Here is a 21,189-nt window from a genome sequence, read left to right as displayed (position 1 = left end):
TTGACGGGCACTTGTAAAAGTTAATCTACCATTTAAACCGCCATAATTAAAGAAAACCTTATAAATAGGAGAGTTAAAACAAAATGGTAAATCTAAAGGGAAAACTATTCAATGTCTTAATTACAACGGAGTAAGGTTTAAGTATGAAAGGATTAGCCCCATTGCCCCCATACTGGCGAAGTGCGATACTAGACTATGTGGATAGCAAGTGTGCTTACTCAGGAGTCAGGAATAAGCCCAACTCAGGAGTCAGGACCAAGTGAAACCCAACTCAAATCCAGCTAAGAGCTCAAGCAGCATAGTTTATGGGCCGGGTCTGTCTATTTTCAAGTTAACCACTCGCCCAATTCATTATTGTGTCTCAGTTTGGTTTGTAAAACGTTTTCATGGAAAACGATTTTTACCAACGCAACGGAGACTAAGTCTAGCATTATATTACACATCATAAGATTCATAATACATACAGTGGGACCGGAAAAGTAATCATATCCGACGTACTTCGTATTTCATAGTAAGTGGAAAATGATATCCGTAATTTGATTTCTGCATTGTGCCTAGAAAGTTAGAAGTTTTGTCCCTAAAATATAACCCTATTCGTCACATACACCCTACCCTCCAAAATAAAGAAAAGAAAAAGGAAGGTAAAATTGTTAATTAAACAAATGACAGCAAGCTATGAAAAACTAGTTTCACAATGACATCAAACAGGCAAGGGAAACGAACCCGATCATCCACCAGGACGGAAGCAATTGCCTCGAAACACCAGTGCTTGCAATGGGTGCTACCATGGGTGGGTTGCTATCGGCTTGAGGAACATTGCACGATCCAAATGTCATGTTAGGCTGTTCACACAATTGTATATCAATTTAATCAAAAACTGGTCTCATTCCCAACCGAAAATGCGTTTCACACTACTCCCACTTTCATGGTTAATGCAATTACTTTACTATACAGATTATGCCAATCAAGTTAGTTATTAACAAAGTAGCTAACTTGTATCCTTCCATCCAATAATACCATAGGTGATTCTAGAAAAATTATTGACAACTAATGCAAAGATAACCCATTTAATTATGTTTCCTTTTAAGTTGGAGGATTGTCTTAATTTCAACACATATGGAAATATTGAAATAAGGTAAAGAATTATATAACTTCAGCGTTAGTGTTAGGCTGATTATAAAGCATATTAAGCACTAACAATTCATGCATTTTTAAATCTATATCCCACAACATATGATGTTCTATTAATTCCAGCAATTACATGTAGGAAAATTTCCAGATGAATTTACTTACCCTGCACTCTGCAATGCTGGCACATCCACATACTAGTTTACCGTTCATCTCGTCTACAGCGGCTGGAGCTCCACCTCCATCACTTCTCTACAACATTGAAGAACAAAAAAGGAGACAAATGAATATATACCAAGGAGGACACTTGGTGGTGGTTACTAATTTCTTATATCCAAATAAGGTTGTAGCAATTCATCAGATTCAATACCTTGTAAAAGTCAACAGTCACAAAATTGGCCCATCTTTTCCCTGACACGTTATAACAGGTGCTCAACATACTTTCTAATGGAGCTGAATTGTGTTTGCAGGCTGTAGCTGGATCTGGTGCAGTAGGAAAATGATTGACTAACACTAGGGATACATTGGTTGTGTTCATAGGACGCGATTCTGCACGATTTGGACATGAACCAGCTACCATCCCGCCATCACCATCTGAGTATGTAATTTATATTGATGGACTCAATTGAGAAATTTGACATTAACTGCACAGACGGGGTTATAAGTTTATGTACTCACATTGATTTTCTAATACATATTTCCAATTGTAGGCAATCCCTTCAGAAGCCTCTTTATTAGCTTTTGAAGTGAAGACCAACAACCGCTGATTTTTCTGAATCATATCATCAACTATGGGCCAATCACCCCCATTTTTTGGCATTCGGGATACTGGAAACCAAAACTTTCTTAGGCCGGCGGTGTTAAACACCTTCGACAGACCCTTGGGTGCTGTAACATAGTCTTCAATAAATATGGTTATAATCTCGGAAGGGTTTGCCTCAAGAAAAGTTTGCATCTCAGTCAAGACTTCTATTGCAGGTTTCTGAGTAATTTACATTTACAAGAACTAGTCAGATAAGCTATTCAAGAAATCATCTAAGGCAGAAGATAGAGAATTAATTAAGGTATCAGGCTTCAGGCTTGTTTAGACATGCTACAAAATGTTATGTGCACACACTTACAAAGGCTGTATAGTTGTAACATTTCCCACCAAAGGAGTGGCACAACCAGACGTCGTCGTTAAAGTCATACATATCAAGCATAAATCCTCTAACACCATTCTGCAACATGAAAAAAGTGCCAAACAACACAAAAATAGTCAGTGTAAGCTGTGTAACAACTTATTTCTCCCTTTTTTTTCCCCTTAATATGTTTGGCTCGGGGTGGAGAAAAGAGCATGACCATGGTATGAATTTCAACAAGCACAAGGAAATGATTTGTCAGAATATATTAGCAAGTGTTTCTCCCATATAGAGACTTGTGTGTATATAATCACTACTTTGCTGTATTCGATGCCATTGCTAATGAGAAAACAATCCAGCAAATATCAACAGTGACATCGATTATGGAATACATTCAAGCTAAAGTATCTACTATCTAATTGAATTTAGAATTCAGAGTTTTCAGACTGCAATAATCCTGTAGAGGTAAGGTCCAAGAAGTTTAAATGTAACAGTCTAACTCTAAACAGTCAGATATAACCTTAGTTTATATCTAACCCTGACCATCCTTAGAGGAGGAAAATAAAGGAAATCCCTTTTAGAAATGTGTTTGGAGAGATTCAACCCCTAGCTTCCCGCCTTGAAGTCGGAGAAGTAGCCAACTGTTTTGGCCTACTAACTCACAAAGGTTATAAACTTACAGTAGACCCCTTAATCGCCACATTACCACGCTGAGTATCAACATTGGCCATATAAACAAACAATTGTTGTCATCATTGGCCAGTTTCTACAATAAAAAATAAATACTCCATATAAAATATTTTCCCCCACCACTCTTTTTAAGATGCATGGTGTACCAATTAGGATAGTCAAATTGGTAATTACAGAGTAATAAACGTGCGTAAGAAACATGATAAAACCAAATTAAGGGTCAAAGTAAGCTTTAATTGGTCACCAAGCCTGCTTTCCCACTAAATTAGCCACACAAGTTCCAGTATTGGTTAAGAACTCAAGAAAACCGTTTATCAACAAATGTAGCCACAAAAAGAACACTTGTCTGATCAAATGAAGTTACAAAAGGAAAAGTGGCAGATTTGTTGGTGACCAAGGATTATATTCTTTTTCTAAACAAAGGGATGCTTACATTATAATATCAGCATGGTGTTCGTACATTAGAAGTCAAGAAAAAACATTTGCTGACCAACTTCACATGAAATCCATTACCTAAAAGGAAGAGGAAGCTGAATATTCCACAAATAATGTGACTTTATATTGGCACAGCGACACTCGGATATGTGCGAGCAAAAACATATCAGTGGACAATCTAGTCATTTAAGAGGTAAGATGTTAATTTCGCATCACATAAAAACGCCATTTTCGCATAAAAACACCATTATTCTATATATCAGTGTTCTTGTTTTTTATACAATTGTTCTTATTTTATACTCCGTACCATTTTTTCATTTTATACCATTTTTGATACATGTTATGTATTTTTTTTTCCTTTTTTTTTTTGAAACTTATGTATTTATTTTCTATTTACCATTTTCTTTTACAAAGATATGTATTTACTAATACATACAAGTATATTATATCAAAATTTACTTCCTCCCATCACCTTGCTCAGTCTTTCTTTTTGCAGTTTATAGCATGTCTACATAAAAGCAGTCTAGCACATTTTACAAATTACATATACCAAGTAATTGCTTTAGAGAAAGCGTGTCTACCTTCTTATTACCTCAATTGTGCATATGAACTTGAATGTGGTCAATATAATTAGGACATAACCAACCCCATTCAGAACTTGAATATACCAACTAGCAGGATTAGTAAGAAAATGTGGCGACTAAAACATCGAACTGGTTCATATTTTTCCGCAGCAAAGACCTTATTCAGACGGAGCGAGTTGGAGCTAAGGGGCAAGCTGATCTCTACGGCTCTACCTAAGTACCTAGTCAACTTGAGGTTACATAAAATGCAGTTTCGCATCTGTAAAAATACTCGGAGTGAAAATGCCCAAGCCATTGACATTATCAATTCGAAATTCAAATCCGCGTCAATAGGAAACTAAGTACTCTCCAATATCATTGCTGATAGTCATACTACGTGTTTCTCCTAAATTCCTAACCATATAGTGCAAGATTAAAGTACTTGCACAAAAGCATTTCAACCCTTGTGCCTTATGCAGTTATGCTTTCAGATTCTAAACACTACTTGCACAAAGCTTTAATAATAAACCGCATTATCAATAACCGATCACACAACAAAAATAAACCACTTCACACAATCTTAGTCGAACATAGTCAAGCATTTCATTTTCTCAAAATTTCTACACCCAAGTTTTGAACAATATTTTTAAAATTTTAAATAAAACAAAAATTCAAATAAAAAGCTCACATTAAGCTGAGACGTAACGGAATCCTGCTGATTAGTAGGAGCGACAATTACAGCACCAATAGGCGACTTCAGGCCGAGTCTAGCGAACGAGTTGTGAGTCGTTAACCACGAGTATCTGTTGAACGGCAATCCTTTCACCTTCAAATTTCAACCAAAAACCACTTCATCATCATCCTCGAAAATTTGAAGACAAAAAACAGTGAGGAGAGAGGAAATACCTTGGAGAGAGGACTGAGAGGTTGAATGCGAGTGCAGCGAGGGCGAACATTGCGATTGGCCAAGCAAGTTTCGCAGTGAAGTCCTTGTTCGCAATTTCGGTCCGCAGCGCATGTTTGTCCGAGTTTCTGCTACAATTGAGAGTATAATCAACTGAAATTTTGAAATCCAACTAAAAAATAGATTAAAATGAGAGCGATTATTCGAAAATCGGCGAAAATTGAAGGTATTAGTGAGAAAAACCTGGAGAGCAGAGGAGAAGTTGCAGAGGAGAGCGAAAATGAGGAGCAGAGTTGGAATTTCTACGGTTCTCTGCTGCAAAATTGGAAGGTTAGAGATGAAGAATGAGGAGAGAGAGAGACAGAGGGAGGGGAGAGAGAGGATACCTTAAGCGCCATTGTTGATTTTGAGTTAATGAGAAATGAGGGAAATGCGGGTGAATAAATGAATGTTGGTTGGTTTTTTAAAGTGCCAAGTACTAGAAATAAAATTAAAGTGTGTGTGTATGGGGGAGCAGTTGAGGCCTTGAATATTGAGAAAAAGTCAACGTCACAGTGGTTAGTTGGTTACTTATAAACTTCGTACGCTACTCCCTACGGATTTGGCTGAGCCGCCCTTCTCCAATAGCGCAACATTGACGTCCATGATATAATTTGCGCAAAGTTGAGTTGAAACTTGAAAAGGGGAAGAGTTTAGGTTGTTAATGGATGCCCATCACTCATTGTTAGAGACTTAGAGATAGCTATTCTTTTGACAATTTTACTTTTCCGTTACTAGAATGTGCTCGCGCATAAGCACGCGATATATAGCGCTGCAAATAAAAATAAGGGTCTATAGTCAATTTTAAATTGATAATAATTATAAAATAAATCCTCATAAAACCGTATACTCCTATTTAAATAATTTAACATTTTCGTCATTCTGTTTCCTCAAATAGTAGATCTTTTCTTCCCATCTCATTCACAAAACCGATGCAACTATGATATCATCACTCTTTAGCTTGGGAAAATGTAGTATGAAAGTGAACTAATTCATCAAATTCTCTTTCAAATGGTCCTCCAAAATGATATCTCCAAATTCCTTGTTATGAATAAATGTTTCGGTCAATATATGTTGTAAACTTGTAATCCAAATACAATGTATTGGCAGAAATTTATAACCGTAGTTACATGATTTTCAAATTCTTTAAGACCGATGATCATCTTAGCATGTTGTCCAAAAAGTATAACATGCATTGCACTTATGATCAATAATTTTCACGATTACTCTTAATCTATTATTATAAATATAACAAAAATATTACAATGTTTGTAGTTTCTTACAAAGTTTGTGTGGAAAAATTATAATCACCCCGGCTTACTAAAGGAGGGGTCACATTGTGAGATAGATCGACTCTCTTTGAGTGTCCAACACATGATTCATACCAAAGTGGGTTTGAAGAATCAATATCTAGTATCCTATAGCTTGCTAGTACTCGAAATTATTTCACCCGAGATGATCATAAATGTAACTATTAAAGCTCAAAACAATAATCACTTTATTTTCTAAAAAGGATATAGGTAGTAAACGCATACAATAGGAAAGGGCGAGTATTGGTGTACCTTGATTCTTCTAGCATTAAACAACATTTCCATCTGGAAGATGTCATTTGTTAATATTTTGGTCCAGTTTATATGACTTTGCACGTAACCATCATCGGCATATCTATGTGAATTGAATACAAAAAAGTATTACTTGTAACATAATATTCCAATGGTTTGTTTGAAGCCACCTTAATCGTGAGAAATGTTTTCCCATAAAGTTAATCTTACCGTTTCCATGCTGCACAAACAAATATTATTACAAGTTTAGGCCCTGTTCTGTTCACCTTATTTCCACTTATTTCAGGAAAAATAAGTTCATATAAGTTCAGTTAAATTCAGATAAGTTCAGATAAGATAAGTTCAGGAAAAATAAGGATTGTCCAAGTACAACTTATAACTAAAATAAGTTTTGATAAGTTTTAATAAGTTCAGATAAGTTCAGATAAGTTCAGTTAAGTTCAGATAAGATAAGTTCAGAAAAAATAAGTGAAATCAGGTGAATAGAACGCACCCTTATATAGTGAATTTAACAATGTAAAAGTAATACAAGTCATATGGAATGAGTGTCTTACTATAGTCTTACTTTGTGTTACATAGTAAGACATCCTCTTGAATACTTGCCACTTACGGCCTCTAACACTATATGGTTGGGACGCATAAATAACCAATACAATAACATATATATATATATATATATATATATATATATATATATATATATATATATATAATTTATTAGTTAATTAACATGACTGGCATATACTTATTGTTTCGTTTCAGTAGCTTTGACTTGAAAATAAAATTTCCTATATACATTATTCTAAGAAGACAAAATTTACTTAAGTAACGTGACATTAACATAATAAGAAATGAGTTTATTAAAAAAAAGCTAGACTTATACGATTTTAATTGATAATACAACAACAACAACAACAACAACAACAACAAAGCCTTAGTCCCAAAATGACTTGGGGTCGGCTAACATGAATCGTAGTAGGAGATCGTCATTGTCACCAATCAAACCAGAAAGGAGCAGGAAGTAAAAAGAAAAAAACAAGAGAAATTGAAATTAATGAAAGTAGGATAAGAGAAAAAAAATATATATATATATATATATTATAGAAGAAATATTGTAAGAGATAATAAAAAACTAAGTAAAATTTAAAATAAATGAATAAGTAAAATAAGCACATTTCAAAATAGCATGTGAAATTAAAAAAAAAAAAAAAAAAAAGAGAAAGAATTTTAAAAATAAAATAAAAGTAAAAATAAAAATAAAGAGAATCATAAACATTTAAGTTGTATAAGTCAAATGAAGTCATCAATGTATATTCTCTCCCTCAACTCTGTCCTATCCAACGCCATATTTTCCTCATTCCCAAGAAAGTTCATATCGTGCTCGATCACCTTCCTCCAAGTTTTCTTAGGTCTTCCCCTACCCCTTGCAATTCTATCCCTTGCCACCCTTCTATCCTCCTAACCGGGGCATCATTTGATATTCTGCTTACATGTCCAAACCATCTTAAACGATTTTCCATCATCTTAAACTCAATCGGTGCAACCCCTACTTTCTTCCTAATAATCTCATTCCTCAAACGATCCTTTCTTGTATGCCCACACATCCAACGTAACATGCGCATCTCCGCCACATTCATCTTGTGCACGTGACAATGTTTCACTGCCCAACATTCCGTGCCGTATAACAAAGCCGGTCGAATTGTCGTGCGGTAAAATTTTCCCTTCAATCTTTGGGGCATGCCTGAATCACATAGGAACCCCGTGACACCTTTCCACTTCAACCAACATGCTTTGATTCTATGGGCCACATCGCCATCCAATTCTCCATCCTTTTGGATAATAGATCCTAAATAACGGAACATTTCAGAGCATTGGACAATTTTCCCATCTAAGGTAATCGCCCCTGTCTCTCTATCTTGGACTCCACTAAACTTACACTCCATATATTCCGTCTTGTTTCTACTCAGCCTAAAACCCCGAGATTCCAAAGTTTGTCTCCATAACTCCAACTTACTTTCCACTCCTTTTGTTTCATCAATCAACACAATATCATCTGCAAACATCATGCACCAGGGTATACCATCTTGGATTGACCTCGTCAATTCGTCCATGACTATAGCAAAAAGAAACGGGCTAACAATATTTCCGATTCCGATAATATTTCCGATTCCAATAATATTTCCGATTCCGACAATATTTCCGATTCCGATAATATTTCCGATTCCGGAAATATTTCTATTTCCGATTCCGGAAATATTTCTATTTCCGATTATATTTCCGATACGAACCATATTTCCGTTTCCGGCAATATCTTCGACTTCGATAATATTTATATTTCCGTTATGAACCATATTTTTGTTTCCGGCAATACCTTCATTTCCGGCAATTATTCTTTCTTTGCCTTTTGACTGTTTGTTTAGCTCCCACTGAAACCAACATCCGTCGTTTCCGAATATCCATATTTAGAGTATTCATTGAATATAATATTCAACTAAATATTTGATTCGTTCACGTACTATTTGTGTGACCCTACAGGTTCAGTCAAGAGTAAGTTGTGGCATTAATAACATTAATTCCACTTGAACTGAAGTGGCCTCTAGCTAGGCATTCAGATCACTTGATCTCACTGAATAATTAACTTGCTTAATTAATACTGAACCGCATTTATTAGACTTAGCATTAAATGCAAACTTGGACCAAGGGTATTATAAATGCGATGCGTGCGAATACAAGAAACGTATAAAGTCAGATAGAGCCGAACGCATATAAACAGATTGATTAAAATGGTACTGAGTAAGAATTTATTTAAGGGGTTAGGTTGATTAAAATGATTCAACTCCTTGGCCTTTTCCTATTGCGTAGGTTGTCATTACATTCTTTACTCTATACGTGTGGAAAGTATTTTAGTAATTCAAGGGGGACACCAAAAGTGAATTTAATAAAATAACTCCACCCCTTCACTTATATAATAGAGATGTTTAATAACTTTACTTCAGTACCGAGATTTTGATTTTTCGATGGGATATGTTTGTTGTAACAAAATAATTTTGAATTTTTTTAATACTTTCACACGCATCGCGTGCATATAATAAGACGAGTCACCACTGAACCAACATACAACTGATTCTAAATTTCTAATTATATTATACGGAGTATGAAGTATGTAGGTTTCAGTGGCTAATTGTAATCATTAAACTAGCTCTTGAGCCCGTTCTAAGAACGGGCAATTAGTGGTTATTGAACTGTCTTTTAAAATTCTAATTTTTGGAGGGCTTGTATTTGAGTAGAAATACATGATTTAATAGAGGTGAGAAATTTGAAGGTTAAAATAATATATAAAAATAAATTATAAATGAATTAATAATAGTGTTAAAGAAAGAGATGAAGTAGAAAAGATTGAATAATGTTATATGAATTAAAATTGAATGGAGAAGATGAAGTGAAAGAGGTGCTAGAGTTGTAAAATATAAATATGAGAAACAATTGAAAAAATAAATGATGGATGAAAAAAAGGGATGCCACGTGTCAAAGGATTAATGAAAAAAGGGGATTCCACGTGTCATCTAAATATCTATGGTTTTGCTTTTTATAGACTAGGTATAGATGTTTCCTGAAATAGTATTTAATTTGTATTAATTTAGAAATTTATGATAAAATAATGAGTATATATATGTTTCTTAATGCTTGATAAATCCCATAATATTTTCTATTTTAATTTCTTATACAGTGTACGTTATAATCAATCATCAAGGTATACATATCATTTTTCTTAATTTAATTTGGTTTTATGTAGACGAACATGTAAATATCATGTTGGATAGAGGAGAATTTAAAATGTGCATTTTGCAATGGACATACCTATTTTCAAATTTGTACATTATGATATTTACAAATCAATGAATACCCGTGGTTTAAATTTGGTCCGTTAATTTGTACTATGGGTTGTTCACTTGTTCCAATGCATTTGATTGGTCTATGTATAATTTTGTCTTATTTCTAGCTATCTAAACAAATAATTTTGGGTGAATTCTAACCAAGTTTTTACTATTTTCTGACAAACATACTTTGCTTTCTAACTTGAATTAACTGATTTCCATTTATGAAATCTTCCTTCCTCTCGCCGACATCCCAACCTCCTTTTGTTCTTCTCAACAATTTTACAACCTTGTCAATTCATCACAGATATATTTACCCTTTTTAGTGGTCGACCCCTCAACTGAAGTACTAAATCTCTAAACAAAGTGATAAATGTCCTAACTTGCGACAAAATAATTGTGTCGCAATTATTTTTTAAAATTACATAAAAATGTATTATTAGATTGTAATTTACAAAATAAATGGAAATATATATTACTTTAACACTACAAGAAATTGTACTATTAACGACGGGAAATCCCGTCGCGAAAGGCCAATAATCGTTGATTAACGACGGGATTTCCTGTCGCGAACCCGTTATAAAAGGGGGCCGTCGTAAATAGGAATCCCGTCGTAAGCCCGTCGTAAAAGACATTTGCGACGGTTATTCCCGTCCTTGTTTGGTTGTTAGCCCCATCGCAAAAGGCTTTTGCGACGGGATTTTTGACCCGTCGTAAATAGGTTGTCCTTAAAGATACATATTCTTGTAGTGTAACCATTATATATATATATATATATATATATATATATATATATATATATATATATATATATATATATATATATATATATATATATATATATATAAACGAACATGTGTTTTAGCCCTATTAATCCTACATCTAGGTTGTACGGATACGGGAAACATGTATGATAAAACGGGAATCAAAAGTTGGTACCATAGGATGATAAGCCTGAAAACGAGTTTCAGCGTGTTTGAGTATCGGGTGTCCGACACGTTTTGAAAACAGTTGAGTCATATTTTTTCCGTGTCGATCCTTGCATCATAGTCCCACATTGAACATTAGCTATAAGCCTATAATATACTCCGTATTCCATGCCGCTTTCAAATACGAGCACTACAACCAGATATTTCAGAAAGAAGCAGCTCATCAAATGATGATGTTTGAGGTTGATGCTGGTTTTGTCCTTTAAATAGGGGGACTACGTAAGACTTGTATAGAGTTGTGTACGGAGTAGTTTGTAACTTTGAATGTGAGTTGTGTAGTCTGAATATTTGATCACATGCAAGTCTTTCATTATTCAACCATAAAATCTACTAGTAATAAGTGAAGTGACCCATCTTTTTCAACTAAGAGAGAACTTATGCATTAAAACTGGGACAAATTGTTTTTTACCACCTATAAAAATCGAAAAATTGTTTTTTACCACCTTAAAAAATTAAAACTTGTATTTTATCACCTAAAAAATAAATAAAATTTGTTTTTTACCACCTAAAAAACGAAAAAATAGATGAAACCTTTATGTATGACTACCTAATTCAATTTTCCTCCAATTCTATACATTCCTTGTTTGATTTTCTTTAACTCTTTCACCATTCGCTCTTTACTTCCATTAAAATTTGTCAATTTTGTAAATTAATGGTGGTGAAAAATTATGTAAATTAATGGAAAATAAGGAAGCGGGGGAGAAAATAGAGTTAAATACATGAAATCGTGGAAGAAAATAACATATTAGAAGTATTACCGTTATTGTGACCCCTGCATAACATTTTCATCTATTTTTCCATTTTCCGGTGGTAAAAAACAATTTTTAATTTTTTTTAGGTGGTAAAATACAAGTTTTAGTTTTTTAGGTGGTAAAAAACAATTTTTCGATTTTTTTAGGTGGTAAAAAACAATTTATCCTTAAAACTGTATACGTCGAAATATATCATGTACAAATTATATTTCGTTATTTCATTTAATGTGTATGACTATATTATTATACATGTTCATTTTATAAAGAACTTCAGCCACAAAAAGTTTTAAGAAAAACTTTAACATAAGGGATAAGTGAGCTTTAAGATCCTCTTAAAAAGAAAAAAAAGTTTGAAAAAAGTAAAACAAAGAGAAAAAGGATTGTAAAGTGAGGAAATGGCATAAGCATAAAAGGCAGTTAAAATGATATCCTAAGCATGGATGTATTGCAGGATTGGTATAACCGACCAATCAAGGCAAGGTTTGCTTGCTGGCCCAGTTTTATGGGCATCCGATACCTAAATCCAAAACACGTTCATTCAACTCTATTATTTTGTTCCATGCTCATTACATACACAATACACTTGTAGTGTTGTACACTTGTATCTCTTTATGTAGTACTGTAATTAGATGGATGTTATAAAAATACGAGGAGGTTGGGGTGGTGGAGTAGTGGTATGTGTCACTATTTACCTCGGATTCTTATGTACTTATGTGGATAAAATATGACGAGTCTTATTTAAATGGTTTTCCTTCCAATCTTTTGCGTATCCTGTTTAAAAGTTAATGTAACCTTTTTTTACCCATAGCACACCCGGTTCACCGGAGCTTTGCTCCGACTACATCCGGATCCGACCCGTATCGAACACCTTGCTTATGGTGGGTGAATCTCCTAACAAGAGTTTCTGCATACGGCGAAGCTCAAACCCGAGACCTCCCTTAAGCGGCATCAAGCTGCTTACCACTTGAGTCAACTCTATGTTGGTAAAAGTTAATGTAACCTAGTCACCTAGCTTTAGTCAATTTTTAAGATGTTTTTCAACAGTAGGAACTAGTAGTAAGGGTGAAAAATTGAGAATGGAGAAGGTGAAAGCTGATTAAAGAGCCATCATTCAATAAATTAATATACACCGCGTACCGGTTATGGGTCATGATTTAAACTGGAAGCTATAATATTTAACGTATACGGAGTATAACATATTATACATGTTACAAAAAAGGTAGAATTTTTTTGATGTAATTTTTTATTTCGAAACAATATTTATGATTTATATACGAAATATTTGTTTCCTTCTTTTTATCGACTACCTTATTTGCATAGTGAAAATATTGCGTTGATAATAAAAATATTTTGATGACGCATGACCTACGTAAACGTTCATATGTACCATTTAGAATCCGACACGTAGGATTGCGACAATAATTAAATATTATCGCAACTTGCGACATTTATCATCACCCGTAATTTTTTTGAAATATTTTATTTCAATGTATCATTCATCTTACCGGCCGGTTAAAAAAACCATGGATCAAGAACGAGATACGGAGTAATAAAATGAAATTTGGGTGTGTTTTATTCAACACTTGATTGCATATTACTTTATTACGGATTACTTATGTAAATGTAACTGAGCTCATCAAAACTAGATCGAACACCTAACAACACACCTTTCACACAAAATAAGTTAAGAGCATTTCATAAACAACACATCTTTTACACAAAATAAGTTAAAAGCCCTTCATAAAAATAACAATTGCAAGTTTATTTTTACAACTAAAATAAAAAATGACAAATTCAATTAAATTTGAACAAGTGAAATTAAAATGAAAAGAACACACCCTAAATTCACGTCCTCCAAAGTTGTGTGACTACGGCAGCTCGTTGTTGTTAGTCTGTTTCAGTGATACAGTGTGTAGTTCAATAATACAAGGAAACGGCTAAACCGTTTTTTGTTTGGGCGAAAAAAGAAGAATAATGGTAAGTTTGCAACCCTGTCCGTGACCTGGACTGAGATAGAGTAAGAGAGAGAAAGATAGATATACCAGTCCCAAATCCCAATTGCATTTTCTGAGTTCTTCCATGTGTAGTCAAAAACACCTAAATTGCCAAAAAACCTTTCTTTCTCTTTCTCTTTCTCACTCACTACCATCTTCCTTCTAATCCCTTGTTGTTCTGTGTCTGTGTCACTTTCACTCTCTCTTTCAAGTAAAATGGGGGTTCCTATCTTATTTGCAATCTCCATTTTTATCATTCTACTGCAACTTTCCTCAGTTTCACCATCCACACCTACAGGTTTCTGTTTTTTCCACTCTTTCATGCAATTTCTCTTTCTGGCTTGCTTTTTTTATTTGATTTTATCATCAGAAAAAGGTGCAAATGTGAAATGTGGGTAATTTTAGTTTTTAAATTTTCACCCATGTTTTAGGATTGAAGAACTCAAGTTTATTGACTGATTTTGACCTACTTTTGACTATAAAGGATATTTTGACTTACTTTTGTTAAAAATACTGAATTTTTTGTAGGTGGGTTGTTTAAGGAAATATCGGTGCTGAATTAATTTGAAGTGGGTTGTTTTTCCAGCTCAATTAATGCTGATTGTTACTATGTTATTTGATTGCATTTCGTTGAATTATTGAAATAATTTCTTCAGATTTTATCGTGTTTGTTTTTCATTAAATTTCATAATGTAGATGGAGCATTATCTTCTAATTTTTTAACAAAATAATTCAACCAATAATTTAGGATATCATTGTTTTGGATAATGTATGCTAAATCTTACCCTGCCTGATATTGGAATTACTTTGGTTCTTCATCAACTTTTAACAGAATTGTATTATCGGACTTCTTTACCTGGTTGTGTTGCTAAAGTTTATGGGGTGGTACCTCGGATGGAACCCCATATTCACCCAACAAAAATTTGGAAAATTTATTCTTAAGTATTCCCAAGCTAAGCTTTTAGCCTGAAATTCAGTGTTTGCAGGTTTTCTAATGCTCTTGTTTAACTTGCAACTCTAATACACTAGGCTATGGTGCTTTTGGTTTGTAAGATTTTTCTGTAGGAGTAAGAACAAATCTTTTGCCATTTGCCGTTTTAGGTTTCATTGTTTTACTCATATGCTACTTACTGCTTCCTTATACTTAATCAAATCAATAAATCAGAAGAATTATGTTTATCGCTTGTCTACATGAGCAACTTCTGGTCAATTAGTTTAACTTATTTCTTCTGTCATAGGATGCCCCTTGGACTTAATTGGAACCAACTTTACTCTGGTGGCTTCCATATGTTCAAATCCAACCGCCCGTGGAAAATGTTGCCGCCACATCAATGCATATGTCGCACTTTCCGTTGCTCGTTATGCAAATGCAACAAGTAACCTCGGGGTCAGTTCAGATCTTTCTGAAGTCTGTCTCCAATCGATGTCACAAACCTTAGAACTCTATGGAGTGCCTGCAAATGCAACAACTTTTTGCAGATTTGGGACCAAAATTCCTATAAATTATGAGTGCAGGGGTAGAACCAGTGTTGCACAGATGCTGCAGTCTCCTGGCTTTGGTGATGTAGCTGAAGGTTGTCAACTTGCACTTTCGGGAGATCTTGGGTGCAGGAAATGTATAAATGCCAGCCTCATGTACCTCCGTCAGAGAATAGTAGCTATAGACAATATTACATTGATGACTTGTCGGGATGCTACTTTTGTCGCTCTTGTCAGTCAATCTGATAATGCTTCTGCTGTTAGATTTGCCAGCTGTTTCTTTGGGGTTCCAAGGCTTAGAGGCACAGGTATTTTGTTATTATCAATCAATTACATTTGCTATTAATCTATACTAATACAAGATCATGTAGTCACAGACTCACTGTTATTAAGAAATCTCTTGGTTGGTCATCAATCATTAATGTTTTCTCCCTATTGGATATTGCACAATTATGTCTTGAATCCTCAATTCCCCCCCCCCCCCAATAGTATCCTGTCAGGGTATCAATGCCAAAGTAAATTCTACAAGTTGTGAATTAAGATCATAGGTCGCTTCAGTGCTAGGAATTTTAACTTTTAACCTTGGTTGTGGCATCAAAAGGATCACAACTCAGGAATCATGACATCTGTAATAATTACACTAATGATAGTTAGGTGCTTTTCTATAATGATAATACCTGTATGATAGAGTATAAAACTAATATTGGGGCTTCAACCATCAGCTTAAGCTTTTGGTTGAGTCGGTCCCTTGACATGGTATCAGAGCCAACGTGACGCAAAGGTCACGGGTTCGAATCTCATCCACCCCCCATTTTAAAGTGGAATATTTCGCGCTGGGTATGAGGAGGCCTATGCTGCATCCACACTTCAAGCCCAAAGGGCTTTTGGTTGAGTTGGTCCCTTGACACTGTATGATATTTTATCATATATCACAGTGATTATAAGGTCTATCATGCTCTTTGAGGTCTTGTTACCTTGGGGAGTAAGAATCATCCCTTGAAGAGTATTTATGAGGCTCTATTTCCTGTAGCCTGCAGGTATGTACTGTAATGAATTTGGAGGATTAGAAGAGCTTTTGTATGCCCCTTTGTTATTCTTCTCTGCAGGAAGCTAGGAACCCAATAATCAATGTCATGTTATGCCTTCTTGAAAAATCATTGTCACCTTGAATAATTTTGTTGATCCTGAGGCTGCCGTTGTATCTCCCGACCTGGAAAATTTTTACTAACTGAAATTTTGGATATGGATCAACTTTGATCAGATGGTATGAGGTTGGGTCATGAAAGAGATTAATTATCTTAGTAAGATAATGCTGAAAAACATAATGAGAAGGGAAAAAGAAATCTTTGGCAGGTTCTTACAATGAATAACCAATGTAATGCCATCAATGTTGAAGGGAAGGTCTATCTGATAGCTTTCTTTTCTTTGAAGGAGTAGATATTTTTGCCACAAAAGGATGTTTTGCAGTGTAAGCTGCCAGCTGAACCCTTGCTTCTATTTAACGAGCTTCTTTTGGTGCCATTGTGTTAGAAAAATAGTCGGACCGTGACACATTATTTAGAACTGAAAAATGAGGTTTTTTTCTTTTCTTTTGAGAGGACATGAAGTAAAAGTTTAATTATTTAAAGCAACAATCTTGGCTATTTTGATTTTCTGTGAAAGAGAGGCAAGTTGTTACATTTTCTTGCTCTTGAAGTAGTTAAAACTGTAGTTAGGTCTTGTGAAGGGTTGGTTACCTGTTGACACCATTATTTCTTAGACATCTGATTTTGCTCTGTTAGGGTCCTTGAAGAAACTTGTCGTCGAAAAATGAATTTGACATTTGTGCCAACACAGGAGCCCTGCGGTTGGTTTCCAAGGCAATGCATCATACTGCGTAGTAATCTGTTTCTTGACACATCTGTCCTTCTGAGGAGATGCTCTCACACTCTTCAAGTCTTATTAACTAAATTATGGAGCTGTGCAACGTCCTCTAAGCAAAAAGTGATTCTTTATTTAGCTTCTTCATTCACTTGACCAATATTTTTGGTGGTAAACATAATTATCCAACTTCTAGAGATGAACAACACTATAAGGCAGAGGGGAAACAGGCTTCTGAATGAAGCTGTTTTCTCCCTCTTCAGTCTTCCTTCTATCAAATTAGCTTATTTGTTGTAAATATCCCTGGCTTTTCTTGATTGCACTGTTTTTATTCTGATCTATTGTTCTCTCCATTCCAGTTTCTGTTGCATCCTCACCTCAATTATCTCCCGAGACACCTCCAAATTCAGTGCTAGCTGCTAGCCCAAGTCAGCAGTCGTTGGGCATATCAGGCATTTCTCCTCATGAGAATCACCACTCTTATCAACTTACAGCTATAACAAGTGTTGGGATTGGTGTCACTGTAATTTCTTTCATGCTACTTCTAGTCTTAGTGTTTTTGATCCGCAAGAAGAATAAAGAGCTTGATGATTCAGGCAGTGGCTTAAAGACATTTTCAGCTCCTTCTGGTCCATCTGGACGAAAGATGCTGGATGGTATAATAAAATCCCAACTATTTACTGCTCAAATATAATAGCATTCTTCTCTCACTCTTTCTCTGTGTGTTTTCACCTTTTTAATTCGTTGTGTCTCTTTATCCCATTATTTTTATTCTAGTCCTGCTTCATAGGGCACAAACTTTGAGACTCTGTGTATAGCTAGCTATCCTCTTATAACATTGGGTGGAACTTGCTTGCAGGGCCTTCTTCTATGTTTCAGGAATTTGGCTACAAGGAGACAAGGAAGGCAACTAACAACTTCAGTACAGTCATTGGACAAGGTGGATTTGGAACGGTGTACAAAGCTGAATTCAGTGATGGTTTGATTGTTGCAGTGAAGCAGATGAACAAAGTTTCAGAGCAAGCGGAAGACGAGTTTTGTAGAGAGATCGAGCTTCTTGCTCGATTACATCATCGTCATCTCGTATCTCTTAGAGGTTTTTGCATTCAAAAGCAACAAAGGTGATGACAGTTATGCATGCACCCTCCAGTAGAAAATACTCCCTATATTTTTTATTTGTCCCACTTTGATTTGACAGGTCTGCCAACACACAACTTTCACCATTTATATCATTATTCATCTACTAGTTAAAAGTAATAAAAGTTAGATATTTTGAAATATAACTAAAGACAAATCCAATTACATTTTACATAGCAATGGTCAAATTAGGATACCCTGTACGTGAATAGTGCACAAAGTCAAAGTGGAACAAGTGAAAAAACGGAGGGAGTATTAATTACATACCTTTATCCTTTGCAGGTTTCTCATGTATGAATATATGAAAAACGGAAGCTTGAAGGATCATCTTCACAGTGAGTTTGTCTACATTCACCTCTTTCAGTCTAGGAAAACTTCATTTTGAAAAAGTTGCATTCATGATTGTTCATTTATCAACGATTTTCTGTTTCTCCAGCCCCAGACAGACCACCACTTGGCTGGCAGACAAGAATCCAGATTGCGATTGATGTAGCAAATGCTCTGGTAACTCAGTCAGCTCTTACTGTTGTACACAGTTAGTTTTTAGGCCGTTTATGGGATTTCATTATTTCTTATCTGGCGTTGTTGCTTACACTTTGAGATCTTATATGCAGGAATACCTACATTTCTACTGTAACCCTTCTCTTTGTCACAGAGACATAAAGTCCAGCAACATTTTATTAGATGAGAATTTTGTAGCCAAGGTACTTTTTCGGCTTCTTGGCAACTTGGCCTGAACATATTATTGTTATCCGTGAACTTGACGTTATGTGTTTTATGTATAATAAATAAAATTCCATTACAGCTACTGTATTCTAGTCTTGGACATTTAAAAAATAAAAATCAAGGTCTTGAGTCTAGTCACATACTCACATGTCTCCTATCGTCATCAATATCATCATCATAAAAATTCATCAACTAGTACGTCTTACTATTGTTTTAAGATTCTTTTGTGTTGTGTTTTTTCTTCTTCATAGCTCGCAGAAGAACCTCTGCTTTTTGATGATGAACTTATAGATTATGTCATATGTTCAGCTTCATGCCCCTAAACTTCTTTAAGACTCGTTTGTTTCAATGGAAAACATTCTCAATGGAAATTTTCCTTGATTTTATTTTTTCCAAGGGGAACATCGTGGGAAAACAGTTTTCCTTTGTTTGTTTCCTTACCAGAAAGGTTAAAAATAGAAGTGAAAAGGAGAGATGGATAGGAGGAGAGAGAAAGAAAAGTAAGGAAGCAAATAGGAAAATGTGACATTCTTTCTTTTCAAAAGGAAATTTGTTTTCCACTTTTGGATAATTTTCCGCTACCATGAGGTCTTGGCCTAGTAGTTAAAACTGAGGAAGAACACCTTACATTTAAAACCAATTGTAAACTCTTCTTTATTCCTCGCTCAAAAATGGTGTATTTGGTTGATACAACTGAAAAACTGTGTTGATTCCAAAACTTTTCCATGTTGACTCTTATCTTTCTCTATCGTTTTCTACAGCTTGCAGATTTTGGTCTTGTATATGCTGCAAAAGACGGTTCTATTTGCTTTGAGCCAATAAACACTGAAGTTAGAGGAACTCCAGGTTGGATGAAGATCAATTTAAGAAATTTAATCTAGCTCATTACAACTCTAGAGGGAAAGATTTAAAAAAAAATTCACATTTCTCTGCAGGTTACATGGATCCAGAGTATGTTGTCACTCGAGAACTTACAGAGAAGAGTGATGTTTACAGTTACGGTGTGGTGCTACTGGAGTTGGTCACTGGAAGACGAGCTATACAGGATAACAGAAATCTAGTAGAGTGGGCCCAAGTTTTCCTAACTTCAGAAACAAAACTTTCACAGCTTGTGGACCCTACAATAGGAGAGTTTTTCGACTACGATCAGCTTCAGACTGTTGTGACAGTGATTAAATGGTGTACACATTCAGAAGCTCGAGGTAGACCTTCAATAAAGCAAGTACTGAGGCTTCTTTATGAGAGTTCTGATCCATTGCATAGCGGTTTCATCCAAGCTATGCAAGAAGAAGAGTATGAAGAAACACAAGGGAGAAGACCAAGCAAAGGGAAAGCACAAAAGGCTGACATTATATTTCATAGTGGGGAAGGGAGATATCTTGCATCTTCATCCAGTACAAACAGGTCTCACTGTAGTAGAAGCTTTCTACTTGAAAATGGATCTCCACAGTCTCCTCAAAATATACAGACAATACAGTCACTTTGAACCAGGAAATTAGTCTAGTTTGCTTGCTACATTGCGGAATTCCATGTGTAGCCTTCTTGATGAAAAGAAAAACACAGCGCGCCTGAGATTCTTTGTAAAGGGTTTGCAAAATTTTGTGATTATTTATTTTTCTTCAGGTGAAGAGTGTCAGTTTATTTGTTGTCCTGGAGATCACCACGTTTTTTGGCACCGGAAATTGTACTTGTATTGTATCAACTTGACTGTCCAAGTTTATACACTGGATGTAATATTTTCGAAGAAATGATCAATTCTTTTAGTTAGCCTGTAGCAGTAGTTGGCCTTTTAGTGTCAGGTTTTCCTTTGGAAATATCCCCTGTTTTGTGTAAACAGAATAACTGGTAGAAAATGTCTCTGGGGATGACTGGTTACTAATGAGAGGCATCTAACTATCTAAGCAAATGTTCCTAGGAGATCAATGATCGTCGATT

At 35.1% G+C, this 21,189-nt stretch overlaps 2 protein-coding genes across 5 annotated transcripts; one reads left to right on the top strand and one right to left on the bottom strand.

The window, feature by feature from the left end:
* Window positions 1-414: 414 nt before the first annotated feature.
* On the bottom strand, window positions 415-5,338 carry LOC110782638 (PI-PLC X domain-containing protein At5g67130). Of its 4 annotated transcripts, none has more exons than XM_021986816.2 (9): window positions 5,228-5,338; window positions 5,085-5,153; window positions 4,844-4,972; window positions 4,626-4,763; window positions 2,250-2,348; window positions 1,807-2,110; window positions 1,499-1,722; window positions 1,294-1,380; window positions 415-842 (listed from the first exon to the last, which is right to left on the bottom strand). In XM_021986816.2, the coding sequence occupies exons 1-9, from the start codon at window positions 5,237-5,239 to the stop codon at window positions 690-692; spliced, it is 1,215 nt and encodes a 404-aa protein (XP_021842508.1). In that variant the 5' UTR covers window positions 5,240-5,338; the 3' UTR covers window positions 415-689. The 4 variants fall into 4 exon arrangements, with proteins under 4 accessions (XP_021842508.1, XP_021842509.1, XP_021842507.1 ...); XM_021986817.2 differs by having other exon boundaries at window positions 4,844-4,969; window positions 5,228-5,336; XM_021986815.2 differs by having other exon boundaries at window positions 4,844-4,969; window positions 5,085-5,156; window positions 5,228-5,315.
* Window positions 5,339-13,910: 8,572 nt separating this feature from the next.
* LOC110782637 (probable receptor-like protein kinase At1g49730) lies at window positions 13,911-21,028 on the top strand. Its single transcript, XM_021986812.2, has 9 exons — window positions 13,911-14,350; window positions 15,291-15,839; window positions 17,751-18,047; window positions 18,251-18,512; window positions 18,811-18,863; window positions 18,965-19,032; window positions 19,143-19,232; window positions 20,016-20,100; window positions 20,190-21,028. Exons 1-9 carry the CDS (start codon window positions 14,269-14,271, stop codon window positions 20,738-20,740), a joined length of 2,037 nt encoding a protein of 678 aa, XP_021842504.2. The 5' UTR covers window positions 13,911-14,268; the 3' UTR covers window positions 20,741-21,028.
* Window positions 21,029-21,189: the final 161 nt, after the last annotated feature.

This window comes from Spinacia oleracea, chromosome 4, assembly GCF_020520425.1.
Source record: "Spinacia oleracea cultivar Varoflay chromosome 4, BTI_SOV_V1, whole genome shotgun sequence".
In the NCBI taxonomy this organism is placed as follows: Eukaryota; Viridiplantae; Streptophyta; class Magnoliopsida; order Caryophyllales; family Amaranthaceae; genus Spinacia; species Spinacia oleracea.
This window is presented reverse-complemented; position numbering and strand designations above follow the sequence as displayed.

Coding starts and splice junctions, on each gene's coding strand:
- LOC110782638 (XM_021986813.2), bottom strand. Junction 2,111..2,249: donor GTTACAACTATACAGCCTTT/GTAAGTGTGTGC, acceptor TAAATTACTCAG/AAACCTGCAATAGAAGTCTT. Junction 1,381..1,498: donor TGACTGTTGACTTTTACAAG/GTATTGAATCTG, acceptor TCAATGTTGTAG/AGAAGTGATGGAGGTGGAGC.
- LOC110782637 (XM_021986812.2), top strand. CDS start 14,269: ATGGGGGTTCCTATCTTATTTGCAATCTCCATTTTTATCATTCTACTG. Junction 15,840..17,750: donor TCCAAGGCTTAGAGGCACAG/GTATTTTGTTAT, acceptor TCTCCATTCCAG/TTTCTGTTGCATCCTCACCT. Junction 19,033..19,142: donor TTGATGTAGCAAATGCTCTG/GTAACTCAGTCA, acceptor TCTTATATGCAG/GAATACCTACATTTCTACTG.